Source organism: Empidonax traillii, unplaced genomic scaffold, assembly GCF_003031625.1.
Source record: "Empidonax traillii isolate 1590-97213 ecotype Southwest subspecies unplaced genomic scaffold, ASM303162v1 scaffold207:size1520225, whole genome shotgun sequence".
NCBI classification, from domain to species: Eukaryota; Metazoa; Chordata; class Aves; order Passeriformes; family Tyrannidae; genus Empidonax; species Empidonax traillii.
Genome location: NW_020955400.1, coordinates 293,516 through 315,225, shown reverse-complemented (window position 1 = coordinate 315,225; position 21,710 = coordinate 293,516). Strand labels below are relative to the sequence as shown.

The window sequence follows — 21,710 nt, the reverse complement described above, 5'->3', positions numbered from 1 at the left end:
ATATTACTCAATATGAAAGTTGATCCATGTGTCCCACTTTGAATTATATAGTAATCTCAATATAATAATTGTGGAGTTTGCAGCATGGGGAAAAAAAAAAAAAAGGTGGGTTTTTTGCATTCTTGGACAAAATAATTTTTTTTCCCCCATTCTGAACCTTTCTAATGATATTTAGAAGTAGAAAAATTGACCAATAGATGACTTTTAAAATATTTGGTATTGCCTCAACACAATTCTTTGCCCCTGAGATGACTATAAAAATATGAGATAAAGAAAATTGTTGTTAATAGAGAAGGAAAATGCTTTTTTTTTTTTTTCCTCCCCCACAGGACATTAATGTATGTATCCTTGAAAACTACCCTGAATGTTCCAATCCCAGGTTGTTTTACATCATACCGTATTTCTGTGGACAGCATCCAAGATGCAGGTAAATATATGCAAGGTATTCCAATTTTTTCAGCAGTAGTTATTGGCAACATTTTGTCAGAAACTGGTAATAAAGAGGCGATGGTTATTTGAAGTACAAGAGAAAAATGTACGTACAATAAATGTAGCACTGTATGTCATCACTGCATGCATATATCTGAAGTAAGGAGGGTAATGCAAACGTAGCGTTATTCTTTCTCCTTGGTTTATAACATGAATAATTCATCAAATCTGAATGTGTTCATACGGATTTTTTTTCTGGGTTGGCAAGGTGAGAATGGTAGTTACTGTATGTGCTCATTACTTATTTTAGCAGCGCTGTAATTTTGTAATAGATGTTTTTGATCTGGTCAGATGCTTGTATCAGGTCTACATATGAGGAATTACAGGTTTCTCTGTCCGTGTAAGATACAGTGATCACGTTTAAATCTGTGTAAAATGTGACCTTCTACTGCTGCAGTTGAGCTAGCTCATTTTTAACATATCTGTGTATGCCATTCTCATATTGCTGTGTTAGTGATACTATAGTAAACTTTTATGCAATAATATGTGAATAATTGTAAATATTTTCTTGTTTTCAAATACTTATATGTTGTTGGTCACAACATGTTCTTTATTAAGTTTGTTCAGCTTGTGGGTATTCTATTTCTTTATTGTTTAGGCTTTTCTGTACTGAAACAACTGCATGTTTTCCTACATTTCTTTCAGAAGCCATACTTTTTGTAGCAGTAATAACAAGTGAAAATGTGTTCCTTCTTATGTCTTAGTTTTTAAGTATCTTTGTTGTAAAATCCTGCCTTTTTTTTTTTTTTTGGCATAAGTGAAGTTATGTTTAAGAAACAAAACAGATTAATGACTTCATTTTCATTACACACATTTTTTTCTTAACATACTTTGGCCTTATTTGCAAATGCTTATGATTGCACATTTAACTTGTGTGCATGAGTAATCCCATTAACAGCAGTCATATACCTGAATATTTTCATGACATATCTCTGTGTGGTTCCCAAGGAGTATACTAAAGTACTGTTTTGTAGCTTGTTGTAGTTCTGTCTCCTATCATACCCTTGCACTTCCTTCAGCTACTGCTTAGTCTCACAAGGAGCTGCAAAGAGGACTGTGATAGTGTTTGTTAGGACACTTTGCTCTTCCAGAGTATGGATCAGTGCACAGAAGGTGGTAGAGCATAAAAAAGTCTGCTATAAGTCTGCTGTAGAAGTGTGAAGCAATAAGCTTTTTCATATGTCATTGAAAGAGCTTTAGAAAAATGTTGTTAAATTTACTATTGCGTAGAGTTCACAATAGCCTAATGAAATCAGGGAAGAGGTGTGATTTCCAGCCACTCACAGGTAGCATATATGACTCAGTCATTCATCATACCAGCTGGATCCTATAAAAAAGCTGATTTCCTTTAGTTTGAGACACTGGCGTTATATCCCATATCAATATGAAGGATGACTGCTACTCCCAGGACATAAATAATATGAGTTAATAGAAGGGATTTAGGATTCATATTGTTATCTAACCAAATTGTCCTTCTGGGAACTATGAGAGAAGCATGAAGATGTGCTGTAGTCCTGCCGGCTTCTCCTGCTGGGAGAAAAGATAGAAGAGCCCTAAACTGATCTTCAAAACCAGTCATCACTCAGAGCAAACAAATGCAAATCCTGTATTAGAGCTGCAGAGCAGTCAGGGGTAATGGCAGGGAAAGGGAAGCTCATGGAACTTTGGCAGAAGTTAAAGTGAAGGACAAGGTGTAAGATAGACCTGTAGTCTCCTGTGTAGGATTCACCAAGTAACAGCTGGCAGTGGTTGCTCACGGGAGTTCTCCTGCTGTGGTTCAGAGACACTACCACTGCTCAGCACCTTTCAACACCCAGGGCAGTCATTGCTCCCATCAGAAGGGTCATGCCTCTGAGTTAAAATACTGGAGTTCACGAGTTTGAGCTTATAAACAACTTGGCAAAAGATGCCTTCAGAATGGAGTACTTTCACATAGTGATTAGCCTGCTTTTAATGTGATCGTTTTATTCCCTTGCCAAACCAATTCTAGATTGTGTGTGGAAAAGCTCAATAAGCTACTCAGGTTTGGTGAGGTTTCTTTTAACGTTCTGTTGGAAGTACAGCTCTGAATTTTTTTTTTTTTAATTTGCTTGTGTTCTTGGCTAGAATTTCTGAAGCAAATGCATATTTAAACTTCTCTTTTTCCCTCCTCCATCTGTCTCCCTCCACCAATTTCATACAGGGAGCCTGGTGAATGGGCCCTTGAAAGAGCAAAGCTGAACGTTAATGAAAATTTTCTGCTTGTGGGCATTCTGGAGGAGTTGGAGGATGTGCTGCTTTTATTAGAAAGATTCTTACCTCATTATTTCAAGGATGTGCTTAGCATCTACAAAAACCCAGGTAACTTTTTCCATTAAGAAGCTATTCTTAAAGAAACTTTGGCAAAATCTGCATGGCTGCTGAAAGGTACGTGTTTCTGTCTTGTTTAGTCAATGAAGAGATTTATTTTCCTTTTAGGGAGCAGATTTGATTGATGGGGAAGGTCACATATTCTGCTTTTATTTGTATTGTTACTATATGGTTTTCTATCCTGGGCAAGCACTTGTTGCTCAGGGATCTCACCATATGCCAGAAAGCTTCCCATTTACCACTGGAGTGGCTTTTTCTTTTTTTATTCTATCATACTTAACTCTCAAATAATATTCTTAAATGTCAAAATATTCTTAAAATGGCATCAGCAGTATCTACTTAAGTGAACCTTCAAGAAATGGTTTGGGGAGCTGGACACTTTGGAGATTCTCCAGTACCAGCACTACTTTTTTCCCCTCATCCTTAACTAAGAGTTGAAATAAAATGAACCTTCAGTTAAACTGAGTTTAGGTAAAGTACAGATAAGAATGCATATTTACAGCACTATAAGTACAAAACATGCAGAGAAAAAAGACTTAGGAGACTTGAGTTGAGAAATGAAAACAGAGAATATTCAACCTGCTCCTCAATTTGCACATGCAGCCAATCTGAAAGGCTTCTCTTTGCATCAGTCCCTCCCTCCCAACACTTATTTATTGCTGACTTCTTTAAAAGGCAGTCTTGTATCTTATGCCTAAAAATAAATATGATGCTTCTGGAGGACTGCATGTCATTCTAGCAGAATTAATTTCCTGCTTACATTTGACTGGTGCATCAACACTGTATGAACCAGGCAGGGGTAAAACTTCCCTTCTTGGTGACTCGATTGCATTCATGTCAGTGTGAAATGCCTACAGTGGTTAAATGTGTGGTTTGTACCAAGTTGAATATTAAAAGCACATGGAACAAAGATAGAATTTCATTTGTAATGCATGTGGCTGATGGCTGGCTTTTGACTCAGAGCAGTTTTTACAGTAGTCAGTCACTTTGGAGAAACTATGGGTTTCTGTCCGTAATCAAGAGTTATATGTGACTGTCTGCCCAACCCTTCTTGTAGGATGCATTTTTGAAAATTTTTTATTTAGCAATGATACAGATACTTCAGGGAAAGTGTAATATTACTTCTCTGAACATTATTTCAGTGGGTCATTATCTGCTTGCAGTAAGGCAGTTAAGGCAACTCTTTGGAAAGTGGAAGTTCAACTTTCTTTTGGTGCTATAGTTAGCAATAGAGCAATTTTGCTCAATAACAGACATAAGGAGAGTATAGTATGGTACTGACATGAGAGCAATGCTTAGTTTTGGATCAGTTATTTTGCTTTTCTTCACAAATTAAAAAATAAAAATACTGATGTTTGTATTATGGGGAAGTCATCCTAAAGATTTGCACAATTTGGTCTTCAAGGTTTTGCCATAGGCATATTAGCTGAGAGGGAAGCAGAGGGATCAGTAGAAGGATGTGGTCTCTCTGCCATCAGAAGACTTTTCTTTGAGAATCTGTAGGACTTCCTCAGCTTTTCTGTGCACCATAGATTTTCACTTCTCTTACAATGGGGAAGCTAATAAGCAGCACACAAGGTTTTGGGTTTCATCAGGGTGCCCTAGACATTGTCAGGTGGGAAGTAAGCAATCCACGAGAATCATGAAATGCTGGGTTATCTTTCTCTGCTCTGTGTATATTCCAGGAGGAATATATCTATATCTGGAGGAAATACAATCACCTCTTTCAGGACAGTGATTTCCTCTGGTATTTCATGTGTAAGACTGGTCTTGTGTCATATCCAAAGATTCACTACTTTCCTTCAGTATTTCCTATGTGGATTAACTTTTGTTTTATCTTTCCCATTCACTTATCAACAATGAAGATTAGAAAGAAAATGGTTTCCTTGTGTTAACTCTCTCCTCCTCTCTTCATACATGCATATGATTGGGGCTTTTTTCCAATCACAGTTATTTTCAAGTTATTTCTGTGTTGGTGCTAATGCTTACAAAATACTTAATAGAAAAATAAAAAAAATCTAAGTGGTGTGTAAGAAATCCTATATTGTGCTCCTCAGGGCATCTTAGCCCTGATCTACAACACCCTCTGCTGTTGCATCATGAAATGCTTGAAAGAGGAGATGTTATTCTACCAGTTATGTGGTAATCCCACAAAGCAGCAGATACTTTGGGCCAAAACTGGCCTTTGGTTGCAATAATAATAATACTTGCAGATTACATCTATAACGTTTGCAGTATCATCTGCTGATGTGCTGTTCCACCTGAGATTCTCTTATGGCAGTCTTTCCTGTTTCCATATAAGGAAAGTGAAGTTTTTCCACAACTTTCCTTTTGTCAGTTGAATACAATGAGATGAGAAAAACACAGTGAAGGACCACGTACAGAAAGGTGATTCACTTCCAGGTCTGTGAATCTCTGCACCAGAGTCCACTGCAATAAGCAGTTCCGGATTAGACACAATTCAAAAACTGGATTTATAGAGCTGCCTTGAAGCAAAAAGTAGCTGAAGCAAGACAATTTCTGTCCATTGTTGCCTAGTGGATTACATAGATTAGAAATCAGAGTAGGAAATTGGCAATTGCTGTCCCACCAACGTCATAAATCTAAACCACATTAAAAGCACCTACCTCTTGCTATAGGAAGCAAACTGCTGGATGTTATCAAACCTATAAAATCACGTGGGCATTTAAGATATGTCTGCAGGAATTGTGTGTTAAACCCCTTCTTCCCAAAGTTGGGACTCTCCTCAACTGTTACAGGTGCTTTGGGTTGTCACTAGATCACTACAGCTCCCACTCAAGCAGACTTCTTGTTGGGAGCCTTCAGTGTAGTTTATGCTATAGAAATCAAGAAATCTACAAACTTTCTCTCATCTCTATTTCTTTTAACCATGCAATCCATATTCGGAGTTCTTTATTTCTTTTGTATCATCGAGACACTGCAATAACATTTATTAAGAAACTCATTCTCAGTGTTTTCCTAGCTAGGAAACAAAGCCTGTAGTCATTTCACCTTCAAAACTACTTTACTGCTATTGTTCTGAAGATCAGTAAAACTGTGGATCTGTGGTCAGCAAGATAGTAGGAGATTTTCATCAGAGAGCACAGCAATGTGATTGCAGGTGTATATGTCTGTATAGGTAATGACACAGATAACTGCTAAATGCAATATTACTTGAGTGCTTTTCTCAGTGATGCCGATGATTTGTCTTACATAAGCTGGCAGAAGAAAACTGAAGAAAGGTAAAATATTTTTTAAAAAGGTGGCAGTTTTGCCTGACAGAAAATTTTAGTGTCAGAGGACACTAGGAAGGTAACTTTCTTTATTGCATTAATAAAATGGTTGCCTTAAGCTAATACATATGCCAGATATTTTGACTTGTGTGTTTTATAACCACGTGCTACAAAATGTGAAAGCTCTTTATGGTGCTAAAGTTTTCATTGGAACAAATCTGGTTTTATCTTAGAGAATACTTTAGAGCTACACACCTCCTGGTTTTCTACTTCTCTACTCTCTCCTTGAAATTAAGCATTTTACTGATGTTGATACCAAGTCAAGAATTGCAAAAGGACTCTCTTTTTTTTTGATCCCAGTCTTGTCCAAAGTGACAAACTTGTCCTGCCTTGACAGCCAGAACTGCCTTTGACCAAAAGAGCCTTTGATCAAAAGGGCATGGATGGGGGCAGCAGGTGGATTGTGGAAGAGATAGATGGATCGATAGATGGGTAGAATAAATTAAGGGGGGGGGGGGAATTACTGTGTTTAATAGCTTTCTTTGCTAGCACAGTGAAACATGCTGAAAATTCTGTCTTTTTTTCCCAGCACTGAAGCAGATAGGATCTAATTGTAGAGCCTTGGATTATATTTACTTCAAAATTTATAAGTATTCCTTAACTCTTTGAGAGACCTGCAATACTTATAACAAAATTTTAAATGTAAAATCTTGCCTCACTCTCAGGAGCACAACTGAAGGGAAAAAAAATTTGTTGGTCCAGTTCATTTTTGCTCTCTATAACTTATTATAGCTCACTTTTGGACCCTGACTGGAAGCCAGAATGCAGAGAATACTTGCACAGTTTCTTTTGAAATGGGCACATGTTTGTTTCATATCTTTGTGTTTTTAAGAGGCAGAAAATGTGTGCTGTACTCGGCAAAACAGAATTTACTCTACTTTGTCAACTTCTGTGGTATGGGGTAAAAGTTAACAGCACCAAATGTGAAAGAATAGGCAATAAAAGGGCTTTTTATCACCTCAGAAATAACCCATATCCTCTCACCTCTCTGCTGGAGTTCATAAATTTTCTTTGGTACTAGAAGCCCTATAAAAATACTTTCTCCCAAAATCAGAAAAAAAACCCCAACCAACTTTGTTTCCCAAAAGTTGCAGTTTGCATGGAGAAGGCGAAGACCTTACTTTACAGCAAGAGGACTGAATTAAGCTTTTCAAACAGTGAGTTTTATTGAGTGCAAAGAAATAACTCATGCTGTCAGCTGCAAGAAAATATATTATTCAGGTGAACTAAAAAGTGTGGTTTTTTTAAAAATGCAATGAAAATCTGATTCTTGGAAGAATCTCATTTACAGGGAATGTTTTAAACTGTAGTAGTAATATTATCCCAGGTAGTATAAACCTGCTCATTTTTTAAATCCATTCTCTTCATGAATGCTAGTGGTAGAGTCTTGACATTTTCTATTGATAAACTTCCCCTTCTCTTTAAACCCAGTAAGGCTAAAGTCCTGTGAGGGAGGACCTTTTTTGATGGAGTTAAGAAAAGGGTGGCATCAACCTCATCAGTCTTTACAGTGTGCTGAAGATCACTGCTGTGCTAGGTGAGCACTGAAGGGGAATATGCCTTCAGACGTTTCCTGTGCTGGAAGTGGAAAAGAGCATTTTCCCACTCCTTGTGAAAATAAAACTCTTTACAAGTTGGAGAAGGCTGAAAGAGGTTTTTCTTTCTTTCCTTATACCCTCTTCCAGGACATCACTTTGTTAGTGGGGCTCCCTACAGTATGATTGACAACTTTAGTACTAAATTCTTGGAGCAGCTGCTCTCCCACCCTGCTCTTGGGCTGCACTGACAACATGTGGATGCTCTGCATTTGGAAATGTTCAGGAACCAAGGCTTTTTGCCCTCTGAGGAACTGCAGTGGATGTCTTTGCAGGCGCAACCTCCAAGGGCAGAAACTCTGAGTAAGAAATTATCATAGAATTCTGATGGAAGGAGGCAGTGCTTTTTATGCAGTGTCTTTAAGTAGTGATCATCTTATATTCTGCCTTTGTTCAGCATAAAATGAAAGGAAAGAAGAAATTAGGACAAATGTCCTGAGGCTTCTTCGTCTGCTGACTTCCTGTGTGCTGTACTTTATGGAGGGGGTTGTGACTGGTGTGGAAAGGGAATACATTGGCTCAACTCTTGTGCAGAAGTGCACAACCCTTCTCTCTCCTACAAGGATCTGCACTCTTGATGTGAGAAAATCGTCTTGGATTAGTTTCAATTTAAATGCTGAGGGGTTTTGGGGGTTTTTTTGAATGAATTCTTTGCATCTGCTACTTTGTTAAAACAGAATTCAGGAACACATTCAAATGTTCAAAAACTTCGGGGACTCCAAACACGCTGTCTTTTCTTTTGCCTCACACTCTAAAACAACTTTGTGTTTTCCCTAAATAATAGTCCAGAGAGGGATTATTGACTATAAAAATTTTCTGCAGAAGAGAGAAGTTCTAAATTTCACGTGGAGGTAAAACATGAGGTTGGACTTGGGAAGTAACTATCTGTGTAACAGTTCCATAGCCCATTCCCATCCGTGATGTGAAGCACAGTGAATGTGCGACCTGAGAAGTTTTGACCAGCAGGTGGTGTGATCTGCCCACTTGTTCAGCGTTTCCAGAGCACTCGAGCATCGTGCCAGTGCTAATAGCACATTTGGGTTTACATTCTGCCTTGGTGGCATTTTCTTCTTTATCACCCAACATCCTGTTCTGAAAGTAGAAAATGTGAACAAACCATTCTTCTCCTTCTGAAGCCTGAACTTTCAAAATTGCGTAGAAGAATGCTATAAAACAAGATGTGTGCTAAAACAGGTGGTTTAAGATCTAGGAGGAGTGATAAATTGTATTTTTGTTTATTGTAAAAGTAACTCCTCGTTCTCTGTGTGCAAGACAGGCAAGGAAAGAGGAAGAGTCACAGTGCATATACCCAGGGATGTTTGTTCCCAGTTAGGTTGATAGCATCAAGGACATTCTGTGCAGCCAATCTGCTCCTTGGTTTGTTTTATAAAGCTGAATGTAGTATCAAAAGCTGTAGATACCTTATCTAGGTCTGCAGCCATGAAAATACAAGGTTTGGAGAGCAGGGACAAAACCAGACTACCTGGTCCAGGATGCCCTGAAGTTGGTGGATATATCAATCAGTGATAAGCGTAGTCAGTGGAAGTATCCTTTCCTTTTCCAGTCCCATAAAAGGAAAATACTTTGTTTCCTGTCTTTCAGAGGTTTCAAGCCTCATGGTGAATAAACAGTTTTTAGAATAGGAGCTCTTGGAAGGATTTGAGCACTTCTGGACGCTCTTATTACTCTGTTTCTCATAAGATCCACTAGGCCTTTTGTAAGATTTGTCTCAGAAGCTAAACTTCTCTGTGGCAAGTTCTGCAGCAGAGATTGACAGCTTATTACAGCTGTGGTTCTTGTTCTGCTGAGAAAGGTGAAGCCACTCCAGACCACGTGTGTGTGGCATGAAAACTGTAATTGTGGCACCAAAAGATTTATCGAAAATAGTATCAGTCTCATTGCTAAAATACAGAGTAAAGGGTGGCAAGAGAGTTTGGGGTGGCTTTCCAAGCCCACCTTGTGTACATCCAGGCTCAAAATCAATTCTCTTTACTCCTTCTTCTTAGTCTACACTTGTTAGATATGAGTTAGCTCATATATGCATGATTACACAGCAGAACAGTTGCCTTTAAATACGTCTTGTGGCCCAAAATTAATGTCCTTTTGAGATGAAAAGTGAGGTTGCTGACAGCCCAGCGTGACCTTAACACTCGGTTTGGGTAAATCTACTCCCTGAGCTTACAGTGCAGGGAAGTGCAATTTACATGCCCATCTGCCAAATGCATTGCTATGGGTCTTCTTTCTCCTAGAGTCAAGAGGAGTGGTTGACTTTGTAAGTACAGCAGCAACAACAACAATAATCACTTAGATCAGTTGAGAAATTTACATATTTCAAATTGGCAGGATGGGATCATGGGCATAGTTCATGAACTGGAGGAACGAGGAATGAGGCCACTGTTGATCCACAGTGCCCCTGCCCAGCATTTCTGGCATTTGAGGAGGTTGGCTGCCTTCCAGGTCTCACCACTGAATATGGCAAAGAAGGATATTGTTTCTCTGCTTGTTAGTTACAATACTGATTTTTAAATCCTTATTTTAGGCTTGGGTTTTCATGGGAGTTGAATTTGTAAAGGCTCTGCTCAGAATGAGTTGTAGTGGAAAGTGAAGTCCACGTTCCCTTAAGTCATTGTTTGAAAAACCTGGATCAAATGCTCCTCTTCTACTAAAGTTTCTGGACACATGAGCTCATAGACTGGCTCTGACAAACTAGAGTGGATTGTAGAGACAGGATGAGTTGGGGTTTTTTTGTAGAATTATTTAATCTTTCCTTTCTTTGAGCTATAAGAGATATGTATACAGAGCTTGTGCTCTGCTGTCTCCTTTTTTTTCCCTATTCCTTTCCACCACCTTTTTTGCATTCCTCTGTCCTGTCAAATAGCAAGGTCTTTTCCTGAAGCCAAGCGCATTTTACTTCTTTGCGTGCTCATCTGAGCCTCTATCATGAACAAAGCTTCCCTTCTCTAAAAGGTTCTGTATAATACATTTATACCTGTAGGATTATGAAGACTGAGACCACTTAATGCATCATCTTCATCTTTTAGTGCAATTCCAAGAACTTAGCCTACAGATTTTGCATTTCATCCCACCTATATTTCCTTTCATCAGAGGTACTGATGGGCTGTCTGGTTTTGGATTATACCCACAAGGATGTGATTTCATACTGTTTTGCAGTAAAAGCAAAACTTACCTGTGGTCTAAATCCCAAGGGACCGGTCAGCCAAAGCCTTACATCCCATGTATCAAGATTTTTGTGTGTGTCAGATCATTTTGAAGGCTTGATGCTGGCATCTTCCAAGCAGTCGTCATGTTTATCTAATGAACATATCAGTCACTAAAGATGCTATGGTTTATAAGTGGGCTCCTGTTACTCATCTGAGGTTGATTCTCTGATGCACCTTTCGAATGTTTCCTGTTCTTTGTATCACAAAATGAAAAACCCATGGACAACCAGCTTTGTTAAAGGTCCAGCACAGAGGGAAAGCCGCATTTGGAATCAGCATTAATGGTATCTCATAAATAATCTAGGGTCACTGATGACAAAATACCACAAACATTTTAATGACAGTTAAAGCTTGCAATGACAGTTCATTCCTTCTTGACTAACTTACTAAATAAAATCCTAATGCTATTTTAATCATTTCAGCTAAACCTCTGCTACTGCTTTTGCTTTAAAAATAGCATTTAAACAAAAATTATAGCAGTAACAGTTTATGCAGATCACTTCTTTGCCAACTTTGACTTCTATCCAGGCAACAGAAGGCATATAGGAAGAGGCAGATAGCTATTAAATCCCAATTAATAGGCCTGCTTCTGTTCCGAGCTGCAGTATATTTGAACAGGTCTTCATTTCACCTGCATGGAAACAAAAAAGTTGCACACAGTGGCTGAAGCTGGAATATGAAATACTTTATTATTAATAATAGGATCAAAACAACTGAGAATTTAGCTCAATTTTTGTGTCCCACAGTATGTTTTCAGGATCACTATTTGGAGAGAAACATCTTTAACTGAAAACTGAGAGTATGCAGCATTAAAGAAACAGGGACAATGTGGAACAGATCACAGAGTTGACTATTCACTTTGCTTTTAGGAGTACAATCGTATTTTCAGTCTTCAAATAAGGCTGTTGTACTTTTCCCTCAGACTAAATCATTGTATCAATGACAGAATGGGCTACAGGTTAAATTGATTATCCTTAACTCCAAGGCATCTTGCAAGAACAGTGCAAATACTGTGAGCCAATATCTTTGACAGCTCAGAAATGTTTTGAAAAATACTTAACTACAGAAAAGAAATTTAATTGTAAAAATACTCTGACATGTACAGTAGAGGCAAGCAGCCTTTCCTAAGGAATTACTTGGGTTTTCACATACACATTACAATTTAAAATCAAGTTTTTACAGTGATACAAATTAGCTGCCATAATAATTAAAATCTTGGAATAATTAAAATGAGGAAAACAGGAAAGAGCATAAATTCTGACAAGTTAGGTGTGAAATTATAGCAAGGCATTTTCTAGCATGCAACTTGCTAAAAGCATTAAAGCTAACACCAAAAGGGTTTTTTCAGTCACATCAGGGCTAGGTGGCCCACAAGAGTCAGGGAGAGTGAGATGGTGGGTAGCTGGGAGAAGTGACAGGGAAGCACTCTCGGGGAATAGACATCCCAAAGGACTTGTAAAGGAACGAGTTACTCCCAGAGGACACAGCATGTTGTGTTCTAAGTCATCTTAAGAACACTGTTACTATTGTTAGAAAAGGAGGGAAAGAATTAGTAGAAGCAATTTCATCAAAGTTCTAGGGTTGTCCCTTGATTACAAAGTTGTAAGAATTAAAATGAAGTAAATGTATTAGCAGTGTAGCTTCCAGCTGCTACTTAGGAGTCCTTTTGGTGTGTCTCCTAGATGTCATTCCTGACAGGATAATCTGCTCACTTGAGCATACCTTAACACCATGACTGTGCCCCGTCCTCTGAGTCTCTTTGCTTTACCTGCCCTGGAGGCAATTTATGATGCTGGAGAGCTGACCCCTTGCTCTTCCAATAGTTTTTCTTGGAGCTGTGTTCCCTACTTCCTGGTTGCAAATTCACAGCCTTTTTGATCTGTCCCTCTTGAAAACTTGGTCTCCAAGAAGCTATAGCAAGAGAAGAGGGTTTTACTAAATATAGCTGTGAAAATTCCTTTTTTATTCTTTTTCTTTGTTCTTGGAGTAGAATCACAAATTTTCAAATGTAGTATGAAAGAGTGTCCTCATCTCCGCTTCTGTCTAGGCTCATCTTCCCTGTCTCCTTCCTGTTTTCCAAACTGCATTCTCATTGTGTTCTTTTATTTGTATCTTCTTTCCGGCTGGGCTGCTTTTTCTATCTCCAACATTTGCACAATTGTTACTGCACTTTATAAATCTCAGCTTTTGAGTTGTACTGTTTGGACTCCACTTGAATAACTTCTCAATTACTTCCAGATGCCATCTATAATACAGGTAACAGATTCATTGTTACACTGTGGCATATTTTCATCCTCAGCTATCTTTTACTCCGTGGCAGTGTCATGAGTGCTGCTGTCAGAGCTGGTATTCACCAGGGATCTCTTTGAAACTGAAATTACCAACTCTATGGTGTGTTCTCTCATTCAATCAGCAGCTGTTTTGGAAGAACAGGAGGTAGTTAAGATGACTTCCAAGCTTTTAAAGGGCTGCAGTGGTCACCTGGATAGCAACAGGTGCAAGAATCAAATTTATGTAGTGGTAGGAATGATAATAAAGAATGGGACTAATAGAGAGTTGGGAAAACTCAGTATGGCATTTGTAGAGCATCACAAATCAGCTACTTCCTTGGAGGACTCAGCAAGGATAGGGGTATGAGATGATAATGGTGTGATTTTCTACAAGATCTCTATCCAAAAGCTCCTTAAGAAAACAAGTTGTCAGGATAGGGGAGAGAATGTTCTCCTGCAGGATAAAATTGGTGAAAGACGTAGGCATTAATTTTTCAGTAGTATCTGCCTACTTTAAATAAGCAGGGAAGTCTTGCAGGGACTGTACTTCAGCCTGGGATAAAAGTTGCGTTAAAAAGATGAGGCTGAGGTGATAGAGGTCACCGTCGGTATGATATTACCAGGAAGCAACAAGAACAACACTGAAGTGGTTTAGTAATCGTAACAAAGCAAAGCATTAAAATTCAGCTTATGTGGAATTGAAAAGGTCTGCCCTTGGCACTCAAGACTGCAGTCTGCAGATGCTCTGGGTCCTGATCTGTGTGCAGGTTGGTAGGAAAGTTCACAGATTGTCAGCTGGCTGGGTATTTTTTTCTGCACAGTAAAGTAGTCTCCTACAGAAGAAATTTTTATACAAAGCTAGATCAAGTCATGGTTCAGTTTTTCCAGATGGTGGAAAATGGTGATGCAGGACAGAAAGGCTAAATCCTGGCTGAAGGAAAGACGTTCACATTTGAGGTGCTGCCCTAGCTGCAATGCAGGGAGTTCACACAGCTGTAGTTCTGATTTGCATTTAATGGTAGGTGATTAAGGAGCATCAGAACATATCTGCTCTTGTTCTGATTTGTCCATGCTCTTTCAAGTTTGTGTTTGGGGTAGGCAAAAGATGGCAAGGATGACAGCGAAGCCAAAGAAAGGTAATTTTCTGTAGACACACCAGGCCTCATTTGCCAGCTAGACTTACCAGGGAAAGAAAGAAACTGTTGAGTTGGCTTCTGGTTTTCTAGCAGTGAGCAGCAGCTGTTTTGGTAGCAGTAGCAGCAGCTCATATAACAAATGTTTCATGATGAATGCAAACAAAAGCCAGCCCTGAAATTCCAGCTCCACTATGTACGCATAAAATATAAAACCAGTTCAAAATAACATAACTACTCAACTTAAGGGATTTTACTCCCCCTCTAAATAAATTCCATATGAGAATTAGTGTTTGGTCTGCTCAGTTCTCCAGGGCTCACACAGAAAACATTTTTATCATATTGGCTGAGGGCAAAATGTGAGCACAAAAAAAGACCAAGAAAAAATATTTTTAGAAGAAGTGCACGTGCAAAGAGGTGTGTGGTTTGGGCCAAGGTTTTGAGAATGCCAATCATGCTTGCTGAATTGAAATTACTTCTGATGTTTGCAAGTTGGCTGAATTCACTTGTCTCCAAAATAGGTCTTGCAAGGAATTCTTTATGCACCTCTGTGCAATTTGGTTTCTGAAGATGACTTGTGGTTTTAAAGTTAGAGGAGTGTTATGCCCTCTAGCGTGAATTTATTTCCAGATAGCTAGTGGGAGGATTTCTAGGGAATGCAAGTTGATGATGAGTGCATACTCAAAGGAAATTAGGGTATTGAAGAGAGAAAAATGTAATAATTGGAGACTCGTGAGAAATAGAAAAGCTATCCAGGGGTAAAAACAGCAAACAAATAGCAGCATTCACCCATCCCTCCCTGCTCTGCTGTTTGCTGAAAGTCTGGAGGAGCATCTGTTGTCTGCCCATGCAAGCATTCCTGCTCTGTTCTCTGGCCCTGAAATACTTGAGAATTGAAGAGAGACCTCACAATTAGTTTGCATTCCCTGTGACTTTTTTTTCTGATCTGGCTTCCCTGTAGCTATGGAATTAATCACCTCTGTGCATCCACCATAGGAAGAAACCTAATTTCTTGTGTTTTGACAGATTAGTGATAAAACAATATAGCCTATTCTTGTGCCTTTTGCAATATGATTCTATCTAATACTTTTTCTATAATGAAAACCTTAAATTAGGTAATTGTAGTGATCTCTCTTCTTCCATAGTATTTCTTTCAACTGAATTTTGAAGGGTTATGAAGTTGAGTTGCTGTGTGATGAATTATTGTACCTGGGGTACACACGTACCTGGTAAGTCATTATGAGTATTACATCTTTGGTGTATGCAAAAGTAGGGATTAGAACAAAGACTGTGGGCTTGTGCTGTCTCTGCTCCTCCTGCTCCTTGACTGCTTCAATTAATTTCCACACTAACAGCTACATTACTTGATTTCTTGCTTTTTGTGGAGTGGAAGGGGGAAAGGGAGGTGGATAAAGAGCACTGCTGGATCTAGCAAGAAAAGGGACAGAACGGGTAGGTTCTTTTAGGTTTTGCTTGTTTCTCACTTGTTTCTCACTAGGGAAGACAGGGACAGGGAGTGAGGGAAGACAAGGACAGGGAGCACATGGACATTACTCCAGTGGAGTAGTTGGTGCATGCCTGCCTTGCAGGGAGTACAAGTGTGCAGTCTGGCCAGAGCCCCCAGTGCTTTGCAGAGATGTGCTCTTGGGGCTTTCAGGATGTTGGCAAGTTTGAAGGTTTACTGCTGGGGCAAGAACATATACTTTTTCTGTTACATAAAATGAGACTGTGGAATTAATGGGTGACTGATATATAATATGCATCTTCAAAAAGCTAGTGGAAATTGGATAAGACAGGAACGAGAGCATAGCCAAAGCAAATTTTTTTCAGAACATTGAATGAAAATATTCACAAAAAAACCTCTGTTTTAGCCTAAATACCACCAAATATTTTCTGGGTATTGAAGTTCTATTTTTATTTTTTAAATTTTCTTCTGCTCTCCACTGTTCCTGCAAGTGCTCTGCCAATTTCACAGCAGCTGCGACTGATCTTTGAAGGTCTTCAGACAACTGACAAACCTGGTTTACTTCACTGGGTATTGACATTATTTAATGTTAGTGCTTAAGTTAGGTACTGGGGAAACGGAACTCTCTGCATGATCAGTGAAGAGAAGTAAATGGCTGTTTATCTCAAGCAACCCAAGGGGGTTGCTTGGTGCCATGGGTGGTTGTCTGGAGTTCAGCAGCGGGGATATTCCTCACTCATGCTGTATACTGGTACACAGTAGGGTGGAGATGGATGTTGGCAAGAAGTTGACATGCAGTAGTGCTTGTAGGAGCAAGGATAAAGTATACATATAAAAACAAAGTTTATATCATGCCTTCTTAATGCTTTCCTTGTCTATCCAATAGATAGATCTGTGCATCACTGAGTGCTATTTGAGTTAAGCTTTTGGTGGAATTGTTTGGGGTGTTCTTGTGGGGTTCATTTGGGGGTTTTTTTAGCACCCCCAAAATTTTTTCTGCTGTGACTCCAGGAGCAACATCGATGACCTTAGTTCCCACTTTTACTGACAGAAGAGCAGTGAAACTGTATTCAAATCATATTTGCCTGTATGTTAAATTTCAGAATTTACTTGGCACTGCCTTCTGCTGCTGATGGAATACAGTATGGGGTCTCTGGCAGGTCCTGGTACTTTGTGTAGTTGGAGAATGTCTTATTTAGCCTATTTTAAGGGCAGAGTTACCACTTAGCCAAAGGTTCTGCTTTGAATCGTTGAAAATTATTATCCTTGGTGCATGTTTTTGCAAGCTACTTGTAGAAATCAATGGTTTGAGTTCCTGCTAAATTCAGCTGTTCAATTCATAGGCTGTTTCTTTCATCCTTCCAGACCACAACTTGGTGTACATCCCACTTGTTCAACAGGTTTTATTTTAACAGAAATAAAAAGTTAGTGCATAGCCACTTTGTATCTCATGTGCAGAAAGGGAAAAACTCCCAGTCCCACACATCTTTTCATACTATACACTCATGTGTGAGTAATTTAGTGAAAAAATGGCACACAATACATTGGTATATTTTATTAGAAATTGGCAATACCGGACCAATATTTTGATTTTGCAATAATGGCAGAACTTGCACAAATTGCCGCTAAAATCAAAGGACAAATCTAGCACTGCATCTCCGTTTCTGAGTCTTACCAGGAAAAGAAAAAAAAAGCAAAAGAGATACAACAAAAGTATTTTGATAAACAGATGTCACCCACTTTAAAGTGTTGAATCTCAGTTTAATTTTTCCCATGCTACATAAATAGTTCCTTCACTTCCTTTAGCCATGCAGTTCTTCATTTCCTGCTGTTATTCAAACAAAATGGGGGGGAAAAAAAAGTAATTATATTTATGAGGGCTCTATAGTTTGCTCAGTTTAGTGATTTTTGTTTCTTCAGTAAGTGTACTTAATAAAATTAAATGCTCTGGGAATGTGCCAGAAATGCTGTCAGCCACTGTGGCAAGCAGATGGATGAAGTTTCAGCTGATATTGATGTGCCCAGGTTACTGTGTTTATTTAGAATCTGATGACCATAGTCACAGGACATACTAGAGTAGCCTGTGAGGAATGTGTTTTTAAAGAGCTGAGAGTCACGATTTCATATTCCCAATACCTGTGGGTTTGCAGGAGAACTTGGCCTTCATCTAGACACTGAATTGGGTTCTGCGACCCGTATACACAGCACTAAGACTAGATGTGAGGGTAATCTGGCTGTGACATCTGTCACCACATTGATTGCCAGGGTTGATTTGTCTGATCTGGCTGGCTAGACCAGGTGGCCCATTCCTCTCTCAGTGCTCCATGCTCCTGAAGCTGCATAGTTGGTTGCAGTGGATAACCTCCCTGATAGATTTTTTTGTCTGAAAAGTGGTCCACTAGGAAAGGACCTGGGGGTGCTGTTCAACAGTGGCTGAACATGAGACAGCAGTGGCCCAGGTGGCCAAGAAAAACAGTGGCATCCTGACCTCTGTGTGTGTGGCCTGTGTGTGGAAATAGTGTGGCCAACAGGACTAGGGAAGTGATTGTCCCCTCCCTGTACTCTGCACTGGTGAGTAATGCCTCAAATCCTGTGTTCAGTTTTGGGTCCCTCACTATAGGAAAGACATTGAAGTGCTGGAACGTGTGCAGAGAAGGGCAATGGAGCTGGTGAAGAGTCTAGAGGGTAAGTCCTATGAGGTGCAGCTGAGGGAGATGGGCTTGTTTAGTGTGGAGAAAAGGAGGCTCAGGCATTATTGCTCTCTACAATTACGTGAAAGGAGGTTGTAAGAGTTAGGGGTCAGCCTCGTTTCCCAGGCAGCTAGCAACAGGACAAGAGGAAATGGCCTCAAGCTGTGCTAGGGGAGGTTCAGGCGGGACATCAGGAAGAATTTCTTCACTGAAAGGGTGCTTAAGCATTGGAACGAACTTCCCAGGGCACCATCCCTGGAAATGTTCAAGAAAAGACTGGACGTGACACTGAGTGCTATGGTTTAGTTGACATGGGGTTGTTCAGTCAAAGGTCAGACTCAGTGATCTTGGAAGTCTTTTCTAACCTTAATGATTCTATGAGTGTAAAGCAAAAGCTGGTTGTGTGCATTGTCACCCACTGAGTGCTGAGCCTGGGTCATGCGCTAGGGCATACACATATCCAACATGATCAGTGTCCCTTCTACATAAATGTACACCAAGCCTCCCAATGGTATTTTTGAAATTTTTGGACAGGTCTTTATAAAGCTGGCTTGATTATTTATTTTTCTATTGCCTTTTTTTATTATGGAAACCCTGAGTGTACCATTTTCTCGAATAACTTTCTCATCATGTTTTCCACAGAACGTCATTAAAATATTATGTTTTGATTAAAAAAGTTATTCTTCTAGTAAGCTTAGAAAATTGAATAGGATTTCATGGATTCAGAATCATGTTCACTGTTTTGAGGAATAGCTGCTGAAACTGGGCACTGAAATGTGCTTTTGGCTCTTAATGGTATTTTCAGTGTTACATTATCAGATAACTTTATAGAGCTCACACAGCATTGATGCCTTCTCTGCTTTTCACTCTGTTCCTCAGTCAGTAGGCTGGGGATGGGCAAGAGGTTGGGAGGGGACACAGCTCATACCACACAACGTCATGATCAGCAATCAGTAGAAGCAGAGGTGGTGGAAGAAGAGTGGGGTCTTTGGCTCCCACGGTGGCCATTGCTCAGACACTGGCTGGAGGATGTGGTGAGAGATGTCACTTGCATCACTTACCCAGCCAACCCCCACCTTTAAACTGTCCTTATCTCTACCCACAAGTTTTCTTCCTTTTGTTCTTCCTGTTCTCTCTTTCCTCCCATTGTGGGGCAGGGGAAGGGAGCAAGAGGCTGCATGGGTGCTTGACTGCTGACTAGGGTCAACCCATCTCAACAGCTTTTCCCTCTTTATCTTGATATAACTTCTGGCATTGCATGTCTTGTGGGTAATACTCAGCACCTTTATTCCACCACTCCTGAAGATCGCAATGTGGAAAACTGCAATGTTCTTCAACAAAAGTCTAGTTTATTGCAGGTTTAGTGTTCCTTCTGGTAACCTTGTTCCCTCCCAAAACTGATTTATCTTCAAGAGCTTTTTCTAATTGTTGTCACATCCTTCCTGGTTTCTGTCTCATTTTAGCCTCATTCAGAGGTGTTAATGTTTACATGTGCCCATAAATACTGAAATGGGAAGAGATAGCAGGTCATTTTATTTCTTGTTTTGTTAATCACAAGGGAAAGTTTTGTGCAGTATAATCTTCAAGCGCACTAGTCCTTATGTCAGGTCTAGTATTGTCATTAAACTAACGTGCAGGCTGTCCTGAAAACTTTGATACTGACCAGTCTCTCTAACACTGGCATGAAATTACTAATTGAAGCACTGCAGACATAGAACATTTTGCAGGATTGAGTGCAGGAGCAGTGGCTTTTCATACTCTCTAAGTCTCTCATTATGATTCATGTGTGCTTTCACACTCACTCAGCCAAGTCCATAAAAAAAATGGTTAAGGCTACTGAGAATATACTTCCTGTAAACAAGGTGATAGATGGCAGAACCATGCACCCATGTAACTCTTCCCTGTCAGCACAGTGATATTAAATGGGATTTAATTTTAAAAGATCATTGAGCAAGCTCTGGTTCCTCTGTGGTTTGTTCTTGCTGCAGACGCACAAGCAAGAATGGTCAGGGTGTGCTGGAGCTGATCATGTCAGTCACTGAAGACAAGTGAGAGGTACTATGGGGGTAACTTTCTTTGTTCCCAGCTGGTACAGATGTGTGGGGTACACAGGGAGGCCTTCGTCTTCAAAGATCATAATCTTATAAGTATGACAGAAATGCTATTTATCCCCTCCTTCAGGAGGAAAATGTATTGCTTGGAATATACACATGCATGTGTAAATCTTGATGGTGTTTGGACAGCTTCAAAGCACCTAAAAAATGTCCTGTGATGCTGGTGTGAAGAGCCACTGTATCTCTGTAACCTCTGCAATAGCATCTGCCTCAGAGATATCCAGGAGAGGCACAACCTCTCAAATTGTAATGAATCCCAGGTGTCACAGGTTCCTCAATGCAGACCAAAGCTGCAGGCTCTGTTACAGAGGCAGTGAAAAGCCAAGAGTGAATTCAGCTTGACTTGTATTTAATGACCTTGTGGAAATCCATCAGGAGCCTTAGTCACTGTGAAGTCCTGAGATAACTATATGTTTGGCTTACCTTTCTGTCAGATCCTGGGAGGTACATAGAAATTTCTGTCTTTTTGCGAGTGAGGATGCTCACTTTCACATGAGCTCATTAGTGCAGGCATGGAGAGCAGAGTCAGTTGCCTGGAGCTTCCTGGAAGGAGGAGAGGTGCATTCTTGTTTCTGGTTCATAGTACCTCAGTGGAGGAGAAGACCCTGGCAGCCTTAGGGCTTAGTGCTGTTGAGACATTATACTTTGCCTTCTAGCCTGAACAGTAGAGAATCAAGACGTTCCCTTTCCAGGAAAAGCACGGGGTGAGAATTGCATTCGCCACACTATGAGATTACTCTCCTCTCCCAGGACTTCCAGTTAATATAATTCTCCTTCTTTTTATTTTTTTTCTCTTGCTGAAACAAGTCTGCCTGTGTTAAACAACGGACCCTTTTCCTCAGTTTTGGCCAGAGGAGGAAGCCTTTGTCCCGATCTACTGGCAGCTGGCCAAGGCAGTCAGGCTGTGGGCCAGGAGGGGGTGAACTTGAAAGGAACAGTGTGTTGTTTCTGCTCTGGTAGCATTCTTCCTTTTTCAGCAGTGCCTTAGCCCCTGGCTGCCTTCAGTCGCTCATTATACACAAAAGAACCTAAGGGCAAAAGAGACAATTTTCTCTTGACTGCCTGTAACTTGAAATAATAAGAAATAAAAC

The 21,710-nt window shown here is 39.8% G+C and overlaps 1 protein-coding gene across 2 annotated transcripts in view; it reads left to right on the top strand.

Annotated features, from left to right (window-relative positions):
• Positions 1–21,710, top strand: part of UST (uronyl 2-sulfotransferase) — a 157,340-nt gene that overhangs the window by 120,601 nt on the left and 15,029 nt on the right. For both annotated transcript variants that reach the window (XM_027887367.1, XM_027887369.1), the window contains exons 6-7: positions 330–427; positions 2,672–2,829. In XM_027887367.1, the coding sequence (XP_027743168.1) occupies positions 330–427; positions 2,672–2,829 (256 nt within the window). The remainder of the gene's footprint in view (positions 1–329; positions 428–2,671; positions 2,830–21,710) is intronic.